Source organism: Ranitomeya imitator, chromosome 1, assembly GCF_032444005.1.
Source record: "Ranitomeya imitator isolate aRanImi1 chromosome 1, aRanImi1.pri, whole genome shotgun sequence".
Classification (NCBI taxonomy): domain Eukaryota; kingdom Metazoa; phylum Chordata; class Amphibia; order Anura; family Dendrobatidae; genus Ranitomeya; species Ranitomeya imitator.
The window spans coordinates 1,087,093,319-1,087,116,865 of NC_091282.1; the positions used below are offsets into that span (position 1 = coordinate 1,087,093,319).

The following is a 23,547-nucleotide window of genomic DNA, read 5'->3' on the forward strand; positions in this document are numbered from 1 at the left end:
CAGCAAAGATAAGGATTTACTTGGCATTCGTGATGAGCGAGTGTGCTCGTTTCTCAAGTTTTCCAAGCATACTCATGTGTTCTCCGAGTATCTTGGGCGTGCTCGTAGATTATGTTTGTGTCCCTGCAGGTGCATTATTTGCGGCTGCTACACAGCCTGAATACATGTGGGAATTCCCTAACAAACAGGCAATTCCTGCATGTGTTCAGGTTGTCTAGCAGCTGCAAATCATGGAGCTGCAGGGACACAAACATAATCTACAAGCACTGCCAAGATACTCGTTGAACACCCGAGCATGCTCGTAAAACTCGAGTAATGCGCACACTCGCTCATCAATACTTAGCATTAAAGCATATCTAGATACATGCTATTAGTTTTGGGTATGAAATACTATATGATAGGTTCTCTTTAAGCTAAAGGATAACTGTGTTTTCAAGTAAGCAGTCCAGTGTAATTATATGAGGAGTAACATAATTTCTGTTCTGTTATATTCTGCACCCTCACCGACTTATCCCTCAGCCTGCTCTATCTGTAATTTGCAATCCACTGAGAGCTTGGGGGAGGAAATGGCTGCCATGATTGCTCCCATAAACAGCAGAGCATAGAAAGGTGAATTTGTGATTTTCATTCACTTTTTAGCTCACAGAGAAAGGCTGAGGCAATATAGATGATATTATACAGCAGAGCTGAGCTGTGGTGATGTGACGCAAGCTCTGATCTGAGGTAAGATGTTGTTATAGAGATCTACACAATCTCTGTTTACCTTTGTCTGTCTGTTCCCTTCCCTGATCCTCAGTCCTGCTCATCCCTCCTTTCTTGATGGAGGAAAATGGGCTTTTTGGTGTCACTTCGGTTCCATGGCGCCATCTTGTGAACGCAGCTTCTGACTGGCCAGAAGTCAGAAACGTCATCACAAGCTCTGAATGCAAGTCAATGAGAGCCAGGAAGCCTCATATAGAGCTGACCTCCAGCTCCCTCCACGAAACACTGGGGAAGTTGGCAGGTCACAAACTGCAGGAGACCAACAAGAGTGGCGGTGATAACAGATGAAGACCCCAGAGGGTGAGTATAGGATGGGACAGGGAACTTAGATTTAAAAGACCACTCCAGCATTCCAATAAAAAAAAGCTGTTGTGGTGCTTTAATTATGAATAGACTGGAGAGTACTTAGTAGAAATATTTATTAGTAGAACTTTACAAAGCAGAAAAATTTCATATGTAAAAAACTTACCCATGCGCTCACACATCTACCGCAGGTTGTGATTTTGAAATCTCCATAGAGATCTTTAATGGCACCAGTTGTAAAGAATCCTTCTACCATCAGCAAAATGCCATAGACAAAGAAGGCAGCTGCTATTCCATAGATGACATACTTGAAGATATCAATCCTAAGGAGAAAAAAGATAAAAGTTTTTAAAACTATTTGAAATATTAATGTATAACAAATGTATGTATCATGTGGCAAATACATTACATTTAAAGCATTACTCCAGCATTTTTTTTATTTCGAGGCTGGAGTGAGGCCTCCAATCTAAGTTCCATTCCCCTAGTATTATATTTACCAGTCGCCATCTTCAACTCTTCCCAGCACAACTAGGGTCACACGCTGACCACAAGTCAGAGGTAACGGTCACAACAAGCTCTCAATGTAAGTCTGAGAGCCTCATTCTGGTTTTCATAGACTTACATTGAGCTGTGACTTCCCGGTCGCTCTACTGTTGTGAATTCTGTGGCAGAGCTCCCTCCTGTGGTCACAAGTGGTACTTCGGCTGATTCTCTCTGTGAACTTCTGTTGGTGGAGGGAAGTGGTACTGCGGCTTCTGAGTTTCCTCCCTCAGGTGATCTGGTGAGGTCGTTAGGTGCTTCTCTACTTAACTCCACCTAATGCTTTGATCCTGGCTTCCTGTCAATGTTCCAGTGTTGGACTTGCTTTTCCTTGGATCATTCCTGTGGCCTGCTGCTCTGCATAGCTAAGTTCTTCTTTGCTATTTGTTTGCTATTTTTTCTGTCCAGCTTGTCTAATTTGTTGCTGGAAGCTCTGGGACGCAAAGGGTGTACCTCCGTGCCGTTAGTTCGGTACGGAGGGTCTTTTTGCCCCCTTTTCGTGGTTTTCTTTAGGGTTTTGTGTAGACCGCAAAGTTACCTTTTCTATCCTCGATCTGTTAAGAAAGTCGGGCCTCACTTTACTGAATCTATTACATCTCTACGTTTGTCTTTTCATCTTAACTCACAGTCATTATATGTGGGGGGCTGCCTTTTCCTTTGGGGTATTTCTCTGAGGCAAGGTAGGCTTATTTTCTATCTTCAGGCTAGTTAGTTTCTCAGGCTGTGCCGAGTTGCATAGGCAGAGTTAGGCGCAATCCACGGCTGCCTCTAGTGTTGTTTGGAGAGGATTAGGGATTGCGGTCTGCAGAGTTCCCACGTCTCAGAGCTCGTTCTATGATTTTGGGTTATTGTCAGATCACTGTATGTGCTCTGACCACTATGTCCATTGTAGTACTGAATTGCCTTTCATAACAGTACAGGAAGCCCAAAGTACTAATGATTCTCAATAGAGGGAAAAAAGAAGTTCTGAGACCATTTTTTTTTTCTTTGCACTGTGTTTTGCCTTTTTTTTTCCCCTAGACATTTGGGTGGTTCAGTACACAGGTGTAGCGATGGACATTAGAAGTCTGTCTTCATTTGTGGATCAGCTCTCGGCAAGAGTACAAAAGATTCAAGACACTATTGATCAGAAAGCTATGTTGGAACCAAGAATTCCTATTCCTGATTTGTTTTTTGGAGACAGAACTAAGTTTCTGAGTTTCAAAAATAATTGTAAATTATTTCTGGCCTTGAAACCTCGCTCCTCTGGTGATCCAGTTCAACAGGTTTTGGTTGTTATTTCTTTTTTGCGCGGCGACCCTCAGGACTGGGCATTTTCTCTTGCGCCAGGAGATCCTGCATTGAGTAATATCGATGCGTTTTTCCTGGTGCTCGGATTGCTGTACGATGGACCTAATTCAGTGGATCAGGCAGAGAAAAATTTGCTGGCTCTTTGTCAGGGTCAGGATGAGATAGAGGTATATTGTCAGAAATTTAGAAAGTGGTCCGTGCTCACTCAATGGAATGAATCTGCGCTGGCAGCTATGTTCAGAAAGGGTCTCTCTGAAGCCCTTAAGGATGTCATGGTGGGATTTCCTATGCCTGCTGGTCTGAATGAGTCTATGTCTTTGGCCATTCAGATCGGTCGACGCTTGCGTGAGCGTAAATCTGTGCACCATTTGGCGGTATTACCTGAGCTTAAACCTGAGCCTATGCAGTGCGATAGGACTTTGACCAGAGTTGAACGGGGCAAGAACACAGACGTCTGAATGGTCTGTGTTTCTACTGTGGTGATTCCACTCATGCTATCTCTGATTGTCCTAAGCGCACTAAGCGGTTCGCTAGGTCTGCAACCATTGGTACGGTACAGTCAAAATTTCTTCTGTCCGTTACCTTGATCTGCTCTTTGTCATCGTATTCTGTCATGGCATTTGTGGATTCAGGCGCTGCCCTGAATTTGATGGACTTGGAGTATGCTAAGCGTTGTGGGTTTCTCTTAGAGCCCTTGCAGTGTCCCATTCCATTGAGAGGAATTGATGCCACGCCTTTGGCCAAGAATAAGCCTCAATACTGGACCCAGCTGACCATGTGCATGGCTCCTGCACATCAGGAGGTTATTCGCTTTCTGGTGTTGCATAATCTGCATGATGTGGTCGTGTTGGGGTTGCCATGGCTACAAGCCCATAATCCAGTATTAGATTGGAAATCCATGTCGGTGTCCAGCTGGGGTTGTCAGGGGGTACATGGTGATGTTACATTTCTGTCAATTTCGTCATCCACCCCTTCTGAGGTTCCAGAGTTCTTGTCTGATTACCGGGATGTATTTGATGAGCCCAAGTCCGATGCCCTACCTCCGTATAGGGATTGTGATTGTGCTATCAATTTGATTCCTGGTAGTAAATTCCCAAAAGGTCGACTGTTTAATTTATCCGTGCCTGAGCACGCCGCTATGCGCAGTTATGTGAAGGAATCCCTGGAGAAGGGGCATATTCGCCCGTCATCGTCACCATTAGGAGCAGGGTTCTTTTTTGTAGCCAAGAAGGATGGTTCGCTGAGACCTTGTATAGATTACCGCCTTCTAAATAAGATCACGGTTAAATTTCAGTACCCCTTGCCATTGTTATCTGATTTGTTTGCTCGGATTAAATAGGGGGGTAAAAATATATATAAAAATATAGGGGGTATAGCTCAGTGGTAGAGCATTTGACTGCAGATCAAGAGGTCCTTGGTTCAACTCCAAGTGCCCCCTGCATGCACTTTTATAAGTATATAAGGGGACAATACAAATATCTCGCTGAGGATCTGTTTATACCAAGGAAGGTGACGGGCACAAGGGGGCATTCTTTGCGTCTGGAGGAGAGAAGGTTTTTCCACCAACATAGAAGAGGATTCTTTACTGTTAGGGCAGTGAGAATCTGGAATTGCTTGCCTGAGGAGGTGGTGATGGCGAACTCAGTCGAGGGGTTCAAGAGAGGCCTGGATGTCTTCCTGGAGCAGAACAATATTGTATCATACAATTATTAGGTTCTGTAGAAGGACGTAGATCTGGGTATTTATTATGATGGAATATAGGCTGAACTGGATGGACAAATGTCTTTTTTCGGCCTTACTAACTATGTTACTATGTTACTATGTTACTATGGATTAAGGGGGCTAGTTGGTTCACCAAGATAGATCTTCGTGGTGCGTATAATCTGGGGCGAATCAGGCGAGGAGATGAATGGAAAACTGCATTTAATACGCCCGAGGGTCATTTTGAGTATCTAGTGATGCCATTCGGACTTGCCAATGCTCCATCAGTGTTTCAGTCCTTTATGCATGACATCTTCCGAGAGTACCTGGATAAATTCCTGATTGTGTACTTGGATGACATTTTGATCTTCTCGGATGATTGGGAGTCTCATGTGAAGCAGGTCAGAACAGTTTTTCAGGTCCTGCGTGCTAATTCTTTGTTTGTGAAGGGATCAAAGTGTCTCTATGGTGTGCAGAAGGTTTCATTTTTGGGGTTCATCTTTTCCCCTTCTACTATCGAGATGGATCCTGTTAAGGTCCAAGCATGTTGTGAATTCTGTGGCAGAGTTCACTCCTGTGGTCACAAGTGGTACTTCGGCTGATTCTCTCTGGGATCTTCCGTTTGTGGAGGAAAGTGGTACTGCAGCTTCTGAGTTTCCTCCCACAGGTGATCTGGTGAGCTCGTTAGCTTCTTCTCTACTTAACTCCACCTGATGCTTTGATCTATGCTTCCTGTCAATGTTTCAGTGTGGGACTTGTTTTTTCCCTGGATCATTCCTGTGGCCTGCTGCTCTGCAAAGCTAAGTTTTGCTTATGTTATTTTGTTGCTATTTTTCTGTCCAGCTTGCTTTATTGGTTTTTCTCGCCTGCTGGAAGCTCTGAGACGCAGAGGGACCACCTCCGTACCGTTAGTCGGTGCGGAGGGTCTTTTTGTCCCCTCTGCGTGGTTTTTTATAGGTTTTTGTGCTGACCGCAAAGTTATCTTCCCTATCCTCGTTCTGTTCAGCTAGTCGGGCCTCACTTTGCTAAATCTGTTTCATCTCTATGTTTGTGTTTTCATCTTACTCACAGTCATTATATGTGGGGGGCTGCCTTTTCCTTTGGGGAATTTCTCTGAGGCAAGGTAGGCTTATTTTTCTATCTTCAGGATTAGCTAGTTTCTCAGGCTGTGACGAGGCGCCTAGGTTCTGGTCAGGAGCGCTCCACGGCTACCTTTAGTGTGGTTTGATAGGCTTAGGGATTGCGGTCTGCAGAGTTCCCACGTCTCAGAGCTCGTTCTATTATTTTGGGTTATTGTCAGTTCACTGTATGTGCTCTGACCTCCATGTCCATTGTGATTCTGAATTGCCTTTCATAACAGTACAGGAAGCCTAAAGTGCTAATGATTCTCAATAGAGGGAAAAAAGAAGTTCTGAGACCATTTTTTTTTCTTTGCACTGTGTTTTGTCTTTTTTTTCCTCTAGACATTTGGGTGGTTCAGGACACAGGTGTAGCAATGGACATTAAAGGTCTGTCTTCATGTGTGGATCAGCTCACTGCAAGAGTTCAAAATATTCAAGATTTTGTGGTCCAGAATTCTTTGCTTGAACCGAGAATTCCTATTCCAGATTTGTTTTTTGGAGATAGAACTAAATTTCTGAGTTTCAAAAATAATTGTAAACTATTTCTGGCTTTGAAACCTCGCTCTTCTGGTGACCCAATTCAACAGGTTAGGATCGTCATTTCTTTTTTGCGCGGCGACCCTCAGGACTGGGCGTTTTCTCTTGCGTCAGGAGATCCTGCATTGAGTAATATCGATGCGTTTTTCCTGGCGCTTGGGTTGCTCTACGATGAGCCTAATTCAGTGGATCAGGCAGAAAAAAATTTGCTGGCTCTTTGTCAGGCTCAGGATGAGATAGAGGTATATTGTCAGAAATTTAGAAAGTGGTCAGTGCTCACTCAATGGAATGAATCTGCGCTGACAGCAATATTCAGAAAGGGTCTCTCTGAAGCCCTTAAGGATGTCATGGTGGGATTTCCTATGCCTGCTGGTTTGAATGAGTCTATGTCTTTGGCCATTCAGATCGGTCGACGCTTGCGTGAGCGTAAACCTGTGCACCATTTGGCGGTATTACCTGAGCTTAAACCTGAGCCTATGCAGTGTGATAGGACCTTAACCAGAGTTGAACGGCAAGAACATAGACGTCTGAATGGTCTGTGTTTCTACTGTGGTGATTCCACTCATGCTATCTCTGATTGTCCTAAGCGCACAAAGCGGTTCGCTAGGTCTGCCACCATTGGTACTGTACAGTCAAAATTTCTTCTGTCCGTTACCTTGATCTGCTCTTTGTCATCATATTCTGTCATGGCATTTGTGGATTCAGGCGCTGCCCTGAATTTGATGGACTTGGAATATGCTAAGCGTTGTGGGTTTTTCTTGGAGCCCTTGCAGTGTCCTATTCCATTGAGAGGAATTGATGCTACGCCTTTGGCCAAGAATAAGCCTCAATACTGGACCCAGCTGACCATGTGCATGGCTCCTGCACATCAGGAGGTTGTTCGCTTTCTGGTGTTGCATAATCTGCATGATGTGGTCGTGTTGGGGTTGCCATGGCTACAAGCCCATAATCCAGTATTAGATTGGAAATCCATGTCGGTGTCCAGCTGGGGTTGTCAGGGGGTACATGGTGATGTTCCATTTCTGTCAATTTCGTCATCCACTCCTTCTGAGGTCCCAGAGTTCTTGTCTGATTACCGGGATGTATTTGATGAGCCCAAGTCCAATACCCTACCTCCGCATAGGGATTGTGATTGTGCTATCAATTTGATTCCTGGTAGTAAATTCCCAAAAGGTCGACTGTTTAATTTATCCGTGCCTGAGCACACCGCTATGCGCAGTTATGTGAAGGAATCCCTGGAGAAGGGGCATATTCGCCCGTCATCGTCGCCATTAGGAGCAGGGTTCTTTTTTGTAGCCAAGAAGGATGGTTCGCTGAGACCTTGTATAGATTACCGCCTTCTTAATAAGATCACGGTTAAATTTCAGTACCCCTTGCCATTGTTATCTGATCTGTTTGCTCGGATTAAGGGGGCTAGTTGGTTCACAAAGATAGATCTTCGTGGTGCGTATAATCTGGTGCGAATTAAGCAAGGTGATGAATGGAAAACTGCATTTAATACGCCCGAGGGTCATTTTGAGTATCTCGTGATGCCGTTCGGACTTGCCAATGCTCCATCAGTGTTTCAGTCCTTTATGCATGACATCTTCCGAGAGTACCTGGATAAATTCCTGATTGTGTACTTGGATGACATTTTGATCTTCTCGGATGATTGGGAGTCTCATGTGAAGCAGGTCAGAACGGTTTTTCAGGTCCTGCATGCTAATTCTTTGTTTGTGAAGGGATCAAAGTGTCTCTTTGGTGTGCAGAAGGTTTCATTTTTGGGGTTCATCTTTTCCCCTTCTACTATCGAGATGGATCCTGTTAAGGTCCAAGCCATCCATGATTGGACTCAGCCGACATCTCTGAAAAGTCTGCAAAAGTTCCTGGGCTTTGCTAATTTTTATCGTCGCTTCATCTGCAATTTTTCTAGTATTGCTAAACCATTGACCGATTTGACCAAGAAGGGTGCTGATGTGGTCAATTGGTCTGTGGAAGCTTTTCAAGAGTTGAAGCGTCGTTTTTCTTCTGCCCCTGTGTTGTGTCAACCAGATGTTTCTCTTCCGTTCCAGGTCGAGGTTGATGCTTCTGAGATTGGAGCAGGGGCTGTTTTGTCGCAGAGAGGTTCTGGTTGCTCAGTGATGAAACCATGCGCTTTTTTTTCCAGGAAGTTTTCGCCTGCTGAGCGAAATTATGATGTGGGCAACCGAGAGTTGCTGGCCATGAAGTGGGCATTCGAGGAGTGGCGTCATTGGCTTGAAGGAGCTAAGCATCGCGTGGTGGTATTGACTGATCATAAGAACTTGACTTATCTTGAGTCTGCTAAGCGGTTGAATCCTAGACAGGCTCGTTGGTCGCTGTTTTTTGCCCATTTTGACTTTGTGATTTCGTACCTTCCGGGCTCTAAAAATGTGAAGGCGGATGCTCTGTCTAGGAGTTTTGTACCCGACTCTCCGGGTTTATCTGAGCCGGCGGGTATCCTCAAGGAAGGAGTAATTGTGTCTGCCATCTCCCCTGATTTGCGGCGGGTGCTGCAAAAATTTCAGGCTAATAAACCTGATCGTTGCCCAGCGGAGAAACTGTTTGTCCCTGATAGGTGGACGAATAGAGTTATCTCTGAACTTCATTGTTCGGCTGGTCATCCTGGAATCTTTGGTACCAGAGAGTTGGTGGCCCTCTCTGTCGCGGGATGTGCGTGCTTTTGTGCAGTCCTGTGGGATTTGTGCTCGGGCTAAGCCCTGCTGTTCTCGTGCCAGTGGGTTGCTTTTGCCCTTGCCGGTCCCGAAGAGGCCTTGGACACATATCTCTATGGATTTTATTTCTGACCTTCCCGTTTCTCAAAAGATGTCAGTCATTTGGGTGGTCTGTGATCGCTTTTCTAAGATGGTCCATCTGGTACCCTTGTCTAAATTGCCTTCCTCCTCTGATTTGGTGCCTTTGTTCTTCCAGCATGTGGTTCGTTTGCATGGCATTCCAGAGAATATTGTTTCTGACAGAGGTTCCCAGTTTGTTTCGAGGTTTTGGCGAGCCTTTTGTGGTAGGACGGGCATTGACTTGTCTTTTTCCTCGGCTTTCCATCCTCAGACTAATGGCCAGACCGAGCGAACCAATCAGACCTTGGAAACATATCTGAGATGCTTTGTTTCTGCTGATCAGGATGACTGGGTTTCCTTTTTGCCTTTGGCTGAGTTCGCCCTTAATAATCGGGCCAGCTCGGCTACCTTGGTTTCACCGTTTTTCTGCAATTCTGGGTTCCATCCTCGTTTCTCTTCTGGACAGGTTGAGTCTTCGGACTGTCCTGGTGTGGATACTGTGGTGGACAGGTTGCAGCAGATTTGGACTCAGGTAGTGGACAATTTGACCTTGTCCCAGGAGAAGGCTCAACTTTTCGCTAATCGCAGACGCCGTGTGGGTCCCCGACTTCGTGTTGGGGATCTGGTTTGGTTATCTTCTCGTCATATTCCTATGAAGGTTTCCTCTCCTAAGTTTAAACCTCGTTTTATTGGTCCGTATAGGATTTCTGAGGTTCTTAATCCTGTGTCCTTTCGTCTGACCCTTCCAGATTCTTTTTCCATACATAACGTATTCCATAGGTCATTGTTGCGGAGATACGTGGCACCTATGGTTCCATCTGTTGAGCCTCCTGCCCCGGTTTTGGTGGAGGGGGAATTGGAGTATATTGTGGAGAAGATTTTGGATTCTCGTGTTTCAAGACGGAAACTCCAGTATCTGGTTAAATGGAAGGGTTATGCTCAGGAGGATAATTCCTGGGTTTTTGCCTCTGATGTCCATGCTCCCAATCTTGTTCGTGCCTTTCATGTGGCTCATCCTGGTCGGCCTGGGGGCTCTGGTGAGGGTTCGGTGACCCCTCCTCAAGGGGGGGGTACTGTTGTGAATTCTGTGGCAGAGTTCACTCCTGTGGTCACAAGTGGTACTTCGGCTGATTCTCTCTGTGAGCTTCTGTTGGTGGAGGGAAGTGGTACTGCGGCTTCTGAGTTTCCTCCCTCAGGTGATCTGGTGAGCTCGTTAGCTTCTTCTCTACTTAACTCCACCTAATGCTTTGATCCTGGCTTCCTGTCAATGTTTCAGTGTGGGACTTGCTGCTCTGCAAAGCTAAGTTCTTCTTTGCTATTTGTTTGCTATTTTTTCTGTCCAGCTTGTCTAATTTGTTGCTGGAAGCTCTGGGACGCAAAGGGTGTACCTCCGTGCCGTTAGTTCGGTACGGAGGGTCTTTTTGCCCCCTTTGCGTGGTTTTCTTTAGGGTTTTGTGTAGACCGCAAAGTTACCTTTTCTATCCTCGATCTGTTAAGAAAGTCGGGCCTTACTTTGCTGAATCTATTTCATCTCTACGTTTGTCTTTTCATCTTAACTCACAGTCATTATATGTGGGGGGCTGCCTTTTCCTTTGGGGTATTTCTCTGAGGCAAGGTAGGCTTATTTTCTATCTTCAGGCTAGTTAGTTTCTCAGGCTGTGCCGAGTTTCATAGGCAGAGTTAGGCGCAATCCACGGCTGCCTCTAGTGTTGTTTGGAGAGGATTAGGGATTGCGGTCTGCAGAGTTCCCACGTCTCAGAGCTCGTTCTATGATCTTGGGTTATTGTCAGATCACTGTATGTGCTCTGACCGCTATGTCCATTGTAGTACTGAATTGCCTTTCATAACACTCTACCAAACACTGCAGTGAACCGACAAGTCAAAAACTGCTGGACATCAACCAGAGCGACGCCGAGAACAGAATGAGACCGGTGAGTATAATACTGGGGCAGGGAAATTACATTAACCCTAGAACGCATACCCATAGAAATCTACACATTCACGCACCTGGGGCCTTTTAGGCCTGTTTACAATTATCATGGAATAACTCAAATAAAAATACTTTTCAAAGTTTATTGCAAAGTAAGGATGCATTCCCACTAGCGCAGGGGTCCGCCAGGATGGGATTCCGTAATGGATCTGACCTCCTGGTGACCCCAGCTAAGGCTGGCGGACGCATACCTGGGGCCTCGGAGGCCTGCCAGGTTACTTGTTTTCTATTTTCTGTAAAATTACTTTAGTTAGAATTTTGAAACTCTAGGTATTCCTCAGGTATATAGTTGTTAGTAATTTCCAGTTGTTCATATATTTTTATGTTATAGGCATTTCGGTATAACAACCTTTTTTTGGGACTACCCCATATTCACGCACCTGGGGCCTTTTAGGCCTGTGTGCAAATAACACGGAATAACTCAAATAAAAATACTTTTCAAAATTTATTTTACAATTGCAAGGTAAGGATGTATTCCAACTAGCGCTGGGGTCTGCCAGGAGGGGATCCGTAATGGATCTGACCTCCTGGTGACCCCAGCTAAGGCTGGCGGAATCCCGCAATTCCAGCAGCCTTAGCTGGAGTTACCAGGGGGTCAGATCCATTATGGATCCCCTTCTGGCGAACCCCAGCACTACTGGGAACACAGCCTAAGATGTGTATATTTCAAAACATAATTATGTGCATAAAACAACAAAAAAATAAGTAAACGGGCACGCCAAATATAGGCATTCTATATGCAATTTTGTTATGAAAACATTTTTTGGTTGTGGCAAACTTGGTGTAGGAATATTTATTTGTAACTTTACATATTCCCCCGACAATTCTCGCATATTATTTTTTCGGCTGAATGTTCCTTGCATACATTTTGTCCGCAAGTAGAACAGAAACGCTCCGATTTTATTTTCTTCTTTGCTGGACAAATATAGCAGCGCTTTCTTTTCTTTTCTCTTTGCTCTGGATGTTCCAGAAAGCGTATTCCACATTGGATCATTGCCTCCGTAATTTGCCTTGATAAGCATATCATGCTGCTTCTCTCCGTCATAGTAGGCATCAAAAGTTCATAACAAAGTTCTGTCAAAAATAGACGTCTCTTGTCTTTCCTGTTGGCATGGAATTCTGGATTAGTTTGACAATAAACAATGTAGCTATTGAGGGCTGACACATCAAGGATATTGAAAAAAGGGCAACAGGCCAACGTTTAGTCTGCCTTTTGCACGAATACTCTCCAATCATTTCGTCCATCTTGTCAACACCTCCTTTTGTCTTATTATACTGCAGTATGATTTCAGGTTTTTTGTTTCCTGTCATTGGTGTCAATACTTCCATCGTGATGCATTGTACTCAGTAATATCACAGATTTTTCTTTCTTGGCTTTATAAGACACCATTGTTGCTTGATTGCAGAAACCGAATACACTCTCGTAGATTGTTTGCTGTGCATTGTGCTTCATGATTGGAGGAATTTCGCGGCGGTTTGGCCTCATAGTACCAACAAGTGTAAGTTGCTTTTGAAGCAAAAAGTTGGCCATTTCAAAATTGGCAAAGTAATTATCCATTGTAATATTTTTTCCTGAATTGAAAATTGGTAGAGCAAGTGTTTTTACTATGTCGGAACATAGGTCTTTCTGGACTGGAGCATCAGCTTCTTTGCCTTTCCAAGATCACATGACCATGTTGTCATGCAGAATCCACACTCTTCCCAGCAATAGCAGAGTCATAAAAGTTCTTCCCCAGCAACGATACAGACAAAAAGACTGAGTATCACATGTAAACCTAGTACAGGCCTAAAAGGCCCCAGGTGCGTGAATATGGGGTAGTCCCAAAAAAAAGGTTGTTATACCGAAATGTCTGTAACATAAAAATATATGAATAACTGGAAATTACTAACAACTATATACATGAGGATTACCTAGATTTTCAAAATTCTAACTAAAGTACTTTTACAGAAAATAGAAAACAAGTAACCTGGCAGGCCTGCGAGGCCCCAGGTATGCGTTCTAGGGTTAATGGCACCACTTCAGCGGTGAATTCGAAAAATCAAACAAACACAGGAGTGGTGCTTTAAGCTGACCAGTATATACCGAAGCTAATTACTTATCATAACACATGGGGCACAATAATCCAGTAATACAAAAAAAATAACATTAATATTAAGAGTTCAAAGCCACTTATAAAATACCTGCAAAGTACCATACTTCAGCTTTACAGTCTCTTTTCAGCATTGCATCAATTTTATGTCTACACATCAGAGAAGCGTGAATCAATTAGTAGGACCTTGGTCCAACAGCTACATTAGTGGTCAATGGTCACAGAATGGAAGCTCTATGAATCACCTCCGACCTGTAAGAATCCCTTGCGCCTATTCCGATTTTTAGGTCTTTGTGGTGTCATCATGCATGAGAAGAGGCATAACTGATTATAACAGGTAGGACGCAGTTCCATCTACTTTCTCATCTTTTCTTGACACTAAAGTTTTGCCAGTGGCCGCAAAGACCTTTGCTACCTACCTTCATTAATTATTTAATATCACCCACATCTTTCAACTACTTTTTCTCTATTGCATAGGGTCCTCTCCTCTCTCTAGCATAATACAATCACTGATAACCTAAGACCTTGTGCTCATCATATGTGTAGACAAAGTGGTCCCCCTACAGACTACCATACCACATGATTTTCACGAGAGATAATTTTTTTAAGCATGCTTAAAAAATCATTATCATCAGCCAATTGCGCTAAACAAGCAGATGATTTTCTGTTGATAACAACATTTTCTATTTGTAAAGAATGATCGTATTATCAATCATCCTGTGTACTAGGATATAGCCGATCAAAAGTTGTTATTTATTGAACAGCCGTGGTGGGCTCGTGTAAGTGGGTCATGACAGGCAAAGACAGATGCACTTATCTATACTGTACGTTTTTTACCTCCTCAATCTTAAGATGCGCAAAGGACAAAAGCTCAAGATAAAGTGGGCAAAAGTTCCTAAAACTTTGCCCAGATGTTGCATACCGTTGACGCAACAACAAACATAAATTCTGCCTAATATCTTCTAAAGATCTGTATTTGAGTTTTGCATAGATAAAAATACATCTCAACGTGCAACTCAGAATGTGATTGTGGCTTCTTTCCAAATTCTGCCTGAAACCAATTACCCGATCTGCACTTTATGTCCAGCATAACATGACACGATGTTTTAGAAGTATCAATGTAACCTTGTGTGACAGGACAGTGTAAGAAGGGGTAAACAAGGAAAGCCGCAGTCATATTAATACATTAATTTTCCAAGAAATATGGTAAGAAAAAAATATATAGAGCGAGTGAAAGCATTGAACACATCACCAATTTTCTAAGTAAATATATTTCTGAAGGTGCTATTGACATGAAATTCTCAGTAGATGTCGGTACCACCCATCTAATCCACACAGGCAAAAAAATCAAACCATAAATGTCCATAAATTAAGTTATATATAATAATGAGAAATGACACAGAGAAGTCATCCTGGTATATGGCAGCAGATTTTTCTCAAGAATGCCTTTGTACATTTGTTCAATCATTCTTCCTTCAATTATATGAAGTTAGGCAATTCCGTATGCTAATATAAAGCCCCACACTATGGTGTTCCCACCACCAAACTTTACTGTCGGTATGGTGTTTTTGAGGTGATATGCAAGGCTTTTTTGGTCTCCAAACATGGTGTGTATTAGGGCATCCAAAGAGTTGAATTTTGGTCTCATCTGACCAGACTATATTCTCCCAGTATTTCAGATCCTTGTCTCAATGTTGATCAGCAAACTCTAAACACTCTTGAACATGCTTTTTGTTCAGCAATGGAGCCATGCTTGGTGAGAGTGCATATAGGCCATGGAGGTTGATTGCATTACTTATAGTTTTCTTTTAAACAATTCTACCTGCGGTTTCCAGCTATTTCTGTAGCTCTCCACTGCTAGTCCTCGGCTCGTAGACAACTCTTCTGATAACTCTTTTCACTCCACCGTCTGAAATCTTGCAGTGAGCACATAGTCATGGCCGGATTATGGTGAAATTATGTTTTTTCCAATTCTGGATAATGGCCCCAAAACTGCTCACTGGAGCCTTCAGTAGTTTAGAAATTTTTCTGTAACTGAAGCCATTAGTATGCTTTATGTAGCAAAATAACCATGAATATTAACCCCTTAATCCCATATGACATACTGTCCCGTCGAGGTGACCAGGGACTTAATCTCCAGGGACGGGATAGTACGTCATATGCGATCGGCCGCGCTCTCGGGGGGAGCGCGGCCGATCGCGGCCGGGTGTCAGCTGACTATCGCAGGTCCTGCAGGGAGGTGGCTTACCAAGCTGTTACAATCCGGTGACCTTGGAGCCGCATGAATAACTTTCACTGGAGTAGGTGGTAACTATACTGACCGCAAATCCTGATCTGACACCGCAACTAGAAGTAGCCGTGGGGTGTGCCTAACAAACCCTAGACACCTCGTCACAGCCGGAGAACTAAATACCCCTATAGATGGAAATAGGAATACTATCTTGCCTCAGAGCAGAACCCCAAAGGATAGGCAGCCCCCCACGAATATTGACTGTGAGTAGGAGAGGAAAGACACACGTAGGCAGAAAACAGGATTTAGCAAAAGAGGCCACTCTAGCTAAAATAGGAAAGGATAGGACAGAGTTCTGTGCGGTCAGTATTAAAACCCTTCCAAAAATATCCACAGCAGATTATACAAAAAATTCCTCCATCTAACTAAAGACGTGGAACGTATATCTACAACTCCAGAGAATCCTACACACAGAGCAGAAATACAATCAAACATCCAGCACACAGCATGTGTGCCATAGAAAAAAAACCAGACACTTATCTTTGCTGAATTGACAGCTAAGCAGGAGAAACCAGACAGAGGTCAAACACCTCCCAAGAACCATTGACAACTGGCAAGGACTAATGAATCCTGCAAACCTAAATACCCCAGTCAGAATTGCAATCAGCAGAAACACCTGACCATAACTGCAGCCCTGGGACAACTGCAATACCACCTACAACCACCGGAGGGAGCCCAAAAGCAGAATTCACAACACCAAGCGCCTGCTCAGAGCCGGCGCTGGTAAGCCAGGAGCAGGGCACACCAGATCGCTGATGTGACACAGTAAAAACAAAAAAATTTTAAATGTGTAAAAAAAAAATTCCTAAATAAAGAAAAAAATATATATATATTGTTCCCATAAATACATTTCTTTATCTAAATTTTAAAAAAAATAATAAAAGAAAACATATTTAGTATTACTGCGTCCGTAACGACCCGACCTATAAAACTGTCTTACTAGTTAACCCCTTCATTGAAGACCGTAAAAAAAAGGAGGCAAAAAACAACGCTTTATTATCATACCGCCAAACAAAAAGTGGAATAACACGCAATCAGAAAGACAGATATACAGTGGGGCAAAAAAGTATTTAGTCAGTCAGCAATAGTGCAAGTTCCACCACTTAAAAAGATGAGAGGCGTCTGTAATTTACATCATAGGTAGACCTCAACTATGGGAGACAAACTGAGAAAAAAAAATCCAGAAAATCACATTGTCTGTTTTTTTTATCATTTTGTTTGCATATTATGGTGGAAAATAAGTATTTGGTCAGAAACAAACAATCAAGATTTCTGCCTCTCACAGACCTGTAACTTCTTCTTTAAGAGTCTCCTCTTTCCTCCACTCATTACCTGTAGTAATGGCACTTGTTTAAACTTGTTATCAGTATAAAAAGACACCTGTGCACACCCTCAAACAGTCTGACCCCAAACTCCACTATGGTGAAGACCAAAGAGCTGTCAAAGGACACCAGAAACAAAATTGTAGCCCTGCACCAGGCTGGGAAGACTGAATCTGCAATAGCCAACCAGCTTGGAGTGAAGAAATCAACAGTGGGAGCAATAATTAGAAAATGGAAGACATACAAGACCACTGATAATCTCCCTCGATCTGGGGCTCCACGCAAAATCCCACCCCGTGGGGTCAGAATGATCACAAGAACGGTGAGCAAAAATCCCAGAACCACGCGGGGGGACCTAGTGAATGAACTGCAGAGAGCTGGGACCAATGTAACAAGGCCTACCATAAGTAACACACTACGCCACCATGGACTCAGATCCTGCAGTGCCAGACGTGTCCCACTGCTTAAGCCAATACATGTCCGGGCCCGTCTGAAGTTTGCTAGAGAGCATTTGGATGATCCAGAGGAGTTTTGGGAGAATGTCCTATGGTCTGATGAAACCAAACTGGAACTGTTTGGTAGAAACACAACTTGTCGTGTTTGGAGGAAAAAGAATACTGAGTTGCATCCATCAAACACCATGCCTACTGTTAAGCATGGTGGTGGAAACATCATGCTTTTGGGCTGTTTCTCTGCAAAGGGGCCAGGACGACTGATCCGGGTACATGAAAGAATGAATGGGGCCATGTATCGTGAGATTTTGAGTGCAAACCTCCTTCCATCAGCAAGGACATTGAAGATGAAACGTGGATGGGTCTTTCAACATGACAATGATCCAAAGCACAATGCCAGGGCAACGAAGGAGTGGCTTCGTAAGAAGCATTTCAAGGTCCTGGAGTGGCCTAGCCAGTCTCCAGATCTCAACCCTATAGAAAACCTTTGGAGGGAGTTGAAAGTCCGTGTTGCCAAGCGAAAAGCCAAAAACATCACTGCTCTAGAGGAGATCTGCATGGAGGAATGGGCCAACATACCAACAAGAGTGTGTGGCAACCTTGTGAAGACTTACAGAAAACGTTTGACCTCTGTCATTGCCAACAAAGGATATATTACAAAGTATTGAGATGAAATTTTGTTTCTGACCAAATACTTATTTTCCACCATAATATGCAAATAAAATGTTAAAAAAACAGACAATGTGATTTTCTGGATTTTTTTTTCTCAGTTTGTCTCCCATAGTTGAGGTCTACCTATGATGTAAATTACAGACGCCTCTCATCTTTTTAAGTGGTGGAACTTGCACTATTGCTGACTGACTAAATACTTTTTTGCCCCACTGTAAATAACCATGCTACCGCTGAAAACGTCATCTTGTCCCGAAAAAAACGAGCTGCCATACAGCATCATCAGCGAAAAAATAAAAAGTTACAGTCCTCAGAATAAAGCGATGCAAAAATAATTATTTTTTCTATAAAATAGTTTTTATCGTATAAAAGCACCAAAACATAAAAAAATTACCGTATGTAAATGAGGTATCACTGTAATCGTACTGACCCGAAGAATAAAACTTCTTTATCCATTTTACCAAACATGGAACGGTATAAACGCCCCCCAAAAGAAATTCATGAATAGATGGTTTTTGGTCATTCTGCCTCACAAAAATCGGAATAAAAAGCTATAAAAAAAGTCACGGGCCCGAAAATGTTACCAATAAAAACATCAACTCGTCTCACAAAAAACAAGACCTCACATGACTCTGTGGACCACAACATGGAAAAATTATAGCTCTCAAAATGTGATAACGCAAAAAATATTTTTTGTAATAAAAAGCGTCTTATAGTGTGTGACAGCTGCCAATCCGCTAAAAAACCCGCTATAAAAGTAAATCAAACCCCCCACCATCACCCCCTTAGTTAGGGAAACATAAAAAATTTAAAAAAATGGATTTATTTCCATTTTCCCATTAGCGTTAGGGCAAGGGTTAGGGCTAGGGTTAGGGCTAGGGTTAAGGCTAGGGTTAAGGCTAGGCTTAGGGCTAGGGTTAGGGTTGGGGCTATGGTTAGGGCTAGGGCTAGGGTTAGGGCTAGGATTAGGATTGGGACTAGGGTTGGGGATAGGTTTAGGGCTAGGGTTAGGGCTACAGTTAGGGTTGGGGCTAAAGTTAGGGTTAGGGCAGGGGCTAAAGTTAGAGTTAGAGCTGGGGCTAAAGTTATGGTTAGGGTTGGGGCTAAAGTTAAGGTTAGGGCTACAGTTAGGGTTGGGGCTAAAGTTAGGGTTAGGTTTGGGGCTAAAGTTAGAGTTAGGGTTGGGGCTAAAGTTAGATTTAGGGTTGGGGCTAAAGACAGGATTAGGGTTGGGGCTAAAAGTTAGGGTTGGGGCTAAAGTTAGATTTAGGGTTTGGATTACATTTACGGTTGGGATTAGGGTTAGGGGTGTGTCAGGGTTAGGGGTGTGGTTAGGGTTATGGTTGGGAATTAGGGTTAGGGGTGTATTTGGGATAAGGTTTGAGTTAGAATTGGGGGTTTCCACTGTTTAGGCACATCAGAGGCTCTCCAAACACAACATGGCATCCGATCTCAATTCCAGCGAATTCTGCATTGAAAAAGTAAAACAGTGCTCCTTCCCTTCCGAGCTTTCCCGTGCGCCCAAACATGGGTTTACCCCAACACATGGGGTATCAGCATACTCAGGACAAATTGGACAACAACTATTGGGGTCCAATTTCTTTTGTTATCCTTCGGAAAATAAAAATTTGGGGGGCTAAAAAAACATTTTTATTTTCACAACTCTGCGTTAATAACTGTAGTGAAACACTTGGGTGTTCAAAACTGTCAAAACACATCGAGATAAGTTCCTTGGGGGTCCAGTTTCCAAAATGGTGTCACTTCTGGGGGATTTCTACTGTTTAGGTGCATCAGGGGCTCTGCAAATGCAACCTGACGCCTGCAGACCAATTCATCTAAGTCTGCATTCCAAATGGCGCTCCTTCCCTTCCGAGCTCTGCCATGCGCCCAAACGGTGGTTCCCCCCACATATGGGGTACCAGCGTACTCAGGACAAATTGGATAACAACTTTTGGGGTCGAATTTTTCCTGTTGCCCTTGGAAAAATACAAAACTGGGGGCTAAAAAATAATTTTTGTGGGAAAAAGTTTTTGTTTTATTTTTACGGCTCTGCATTCTAAACTTCTGTGAAGCCCTTGGTGGGTCAAAGTGCTCACCAAACATCTAGATAAGTTCCTTAGGGGGTCTACTTTTCAAAATGGTGTCACTTGTGGGGGGTTTCAATGTTTAGGCACATGATTGGCTCTCCAAACACAACATGGCGTCCCATCTCAATTCCTATCAATTTTGCATTGAAAAGTCAAACGGCACTCCTTCCCTTCCGAGCTCTCCCATGCGCCCAAACAGTGGTTTACCCCCCACATATGGGGTATCAGCGTACTCAGGACAAATTGTACAACAACTTTTGGGGTCCAATTTTTTCTCTTACCCTTGGGAAAATAAAAAATTGGGGGCAAAAAGATCATTTTTGTGAAAAAATATGATTTTTTATTTTTACGGCTCTGCATTATAAACTTCTGTGAATCACTTAATGGGTCAAAGTGTTCACCACACCTCTAGATAAGTTCCTTAGGGGTCTACTTTCCAAAATGGTGTCACTTGTGGTGGGTTTCAATGATTAGGCACATCAGGGGCTCTCCAAACGCAACATGGTGTCCCATCTCAATTCCAGTCAATTTAGCATTGAAAAGTCAAACAGCGCTCCTTCCATTCCGTGCTCTGCCATGCACCCAAACAGTGGTTTACCCCAACATATCGGGTGTCAGCGTACTCAGAACAAATTGTACAACAACTTTTGCAGTCCATTTTCTCCTGTTACACTTGGTAAAATAAAACAAATTGGAGCTGAAGTAAATTTTTTGTGAAAAAAACACCTGAAGGGTTAATAAACTTCTTGAATGTGGTTTTGAGGACCTTGAGGGGTGCAGTTTTTAGAATGGTGTCACACTTGGTTATTTTCTATCATATAGACCCCTCAAAATGACCTCAAATGTGATGTGGTCCCTAAAAAATATTGGTGTTGTAAAAATGAGAAATTGCTGATCAACTTTTAACCCTTATAACTCCCTAACAAAAAAAATTTGGTTCCAAAATTGTGCTGATGTAAAGTAGACATGTGGAAAATGTTACTTATTAATTATTTTGTGTGACATATCTCTGTGATTTAAGGGCATAAAAAAAACAAAGTTGGAAAATTACAAAATTTTCTACATTTTCACCAAATTTCCGTTTTTTTCACAAATAAACGTAAGTTATATAGAAGAATTTTTACCACTTTCATGAAGTACAATATCTTATGAGAAAACATTGTCAGAATCGCCAAGATCTGTTGAAGCATTCCAGAGTTATAACCTCATAAAGGGACAGTGGTCAGAATTGTAAAAATTGGCCCGGTCATTAGCGTGCAAACCACCCTTGGGGTTTAAGGGGTTAATAAAATGGTTAACAGGTAGAATTCAAATAGTTAATTTGACAACAGAAGAGCAAGGAAAGCCCATAGAGTATATAACCCATAAAAATAAATTTCTTTGAACATTTAAAAAATAGCATTACACCATTATTATAAATACAGAGGCTGCTAAGCCCCATTGCAGGGATTCACACATATACAAGCAATGATCATCCATACATGTTAAGGTAAATAAAAAGCATCAAACTAAGAATCATGCCCCATCAGGGAAATTCTTTAACTCAAAAAAATAATAAGCTGTGATCCTGTGCTCTAATGTCTGTATACTCTCTTTTGCTTCCTCCTCCGCCCAGAAGCTGTAGTGATCAGACCATGTTCCTGTACGGTCAGACACAGCCATTACACAGTACACAGCAGGGACACATTTATAAGATTATCTCAGCACAGGAATATTTCATTTAAATGTATACAATTGTAGAAATTATTGTTATTCCAAGATCTATAGATTAAAATCGACTTTGAAATTAACCTTGTTGGTGGAAAACCCCTTTAATTTTATATTACAATATGTTGTACTTTTACAAATGCAGCAAAACAAAAACTTTTTTTATTTCTTTATTTTGATTGGGGAATAAGGAAGTTATTTAAACTTTCTTATTTTTCTTTTTTAATCATTTTTTTCTTTTCATTTTTACTCTATTTTCAGTTATCTTGTGGTTCAGTGTTAGAAGTTTGCAGCTAAGTTTGCTCCAGGGCAGGATTGTGGGCAAAGTCTTATCTTCGTGCTCTAAGGCCGGGGTCACACTCAGCGTAGGGAAATACGGTCCGTATTTTACATGCGTAATATGCAGAAATATTCCCAAAATAGTGATCCGTATGTCATCCGTAGGCAGGGTGTGGCAGGGTATTTTACGCATGTTTACCTCCGTATGTAATCCGTATGCCATCTGTAATGCGTTTTTTTACGCAAACTCACAAATTGGACATGTTAACGGTTTTGAGGCCTGAAAATAATTTAAATCATCAGCCTAATCCTATTTAAGGCCTCAACAACAGATGAAACCCTCCCATATGGGCATTTTGTTGCTGTGCTTGGGTAGGTGTTGTGGTGTTACTTGTGCAACATGTCTGACGTCCTGCAATTCACAGCAACTCAGCGGGTGTTATTTAATTGGGTCTTGTCACGCCGCTTTGGCCAGCCATACCTTGTGATAGTTGATCCACGAAGGAGAAGAAGAATGTGGGTGCATCCACTTTTGCAGCAGCGCTCCACTAAAGGGCATTTTCACAGGCTCTATTCAGCTCTGCGGACACATCGGGGAAAATTCTTCAATTACTGTCGGATGACAATATCCACCTTTGATATGTTGTTGGAGATCGTACGTCCAGGAATCACGTATCATGATACCAGGATGCGGAAATGCATATCCGCAGAGGAGCGTCTTCTCCTTACCTTACGGTATGTTACCACCATCCTCACATACTGTATGTTGATGATATTTTTTTTAATTTTAACAACCTAGCATATCCTTTTAATTAGATTACTAAATATTTTATCAATCTTATAAAAATTTGTAATAAATGTGAAATGTTGTTACCCAGTTTAAATTTATGAAGGTACACTGTTCTCCTGACATTTTTTTTACTCATATTACTATGTTTTACTATGGTTTTGTCTAAGCATTGTAATGTATATATATATTTTTTGTTTTGTGCTTTCAGATTCCTGTCAACTGGCTTATCTTATGCAGGATTACATCTTGAATTTCTCATAGGGCGGTCAACAATTTCAGGCATTGTACGTAACACATATGTTGAAATCTGGGACAGACTGCATGAACTTGTGATGCCGGAGCCCAAAATGAATGATTGGCTCAAAATAGCCTGTGGTTTTTCACACTTGTCAATTTCCGCACTGTATTGGAGCCCTGGATGGGAAACATATCAGGGCGCGTAAGCCACCGAACTCAGGCACCCAATTCTATAATTATAAGCAGTTTTTCTCTGTAGTTCTGTTAGCTTTAGATGACAGCAACTAAAGGTTTATAATTGTAGATATTGGGGCCTATGGGCGAACTGGAGACTCTAGAGTCTTCAATGTGTCCATTATGGGTCGGCGGCTACGTGAAAACCTGTTGGACCTCCCACCACCACAACAACTCCCAGGCTCCAATGCTAAACCAGTGCCATATGTACTTGTGGCAGATGAGGCCTCCAAATTGACCAGGCATGTCATGAGGCCTTATCACCAGCGCAACCTGGATCACTGGCGGCATGTATTTAATGTCAGACTTTCACGGGCAAGGCGACTGGTGGAGTGCTCCTTTGGCATTATGGCA

General features: G+C 42.7%; 1 protein-coding gene and 1 non-coding gene across 3 annotated transcripts in view; one reads left to right on the forward strand and one right to left on the reverse strand.

The window, feature by feature from the left end:
- The window catches only part of GPM6A (glycoprotein M6A), a 571,936-nt gene that overhangs the window by 99,920 nt on the left and 448,469 nt on the right, over positions 1 to 23,547 (reverse strand). For both annotated transcript variants that reach the window (XM_069744252.1, XM_069744251.1), the window contains exon 3: positions 1,232 to 1,388. In XM_069744252.1, coding sequence (XP_069600353.1) covers positions 1,232 to 1,388 — 157 coding nt within the window. The remainder of the gene's footprint in view (positions 1 to 1,231; positions 1,389 to 23,547) is intronic.
- Positions 4,262 to 4,333, forward strand: TRNAC-GCA (transfer RNA cysteine (anticodon GCA)). Its single transcript has one exon. It is a non-coding gene; the product is annotated as a tRNA-Cys (tRNA).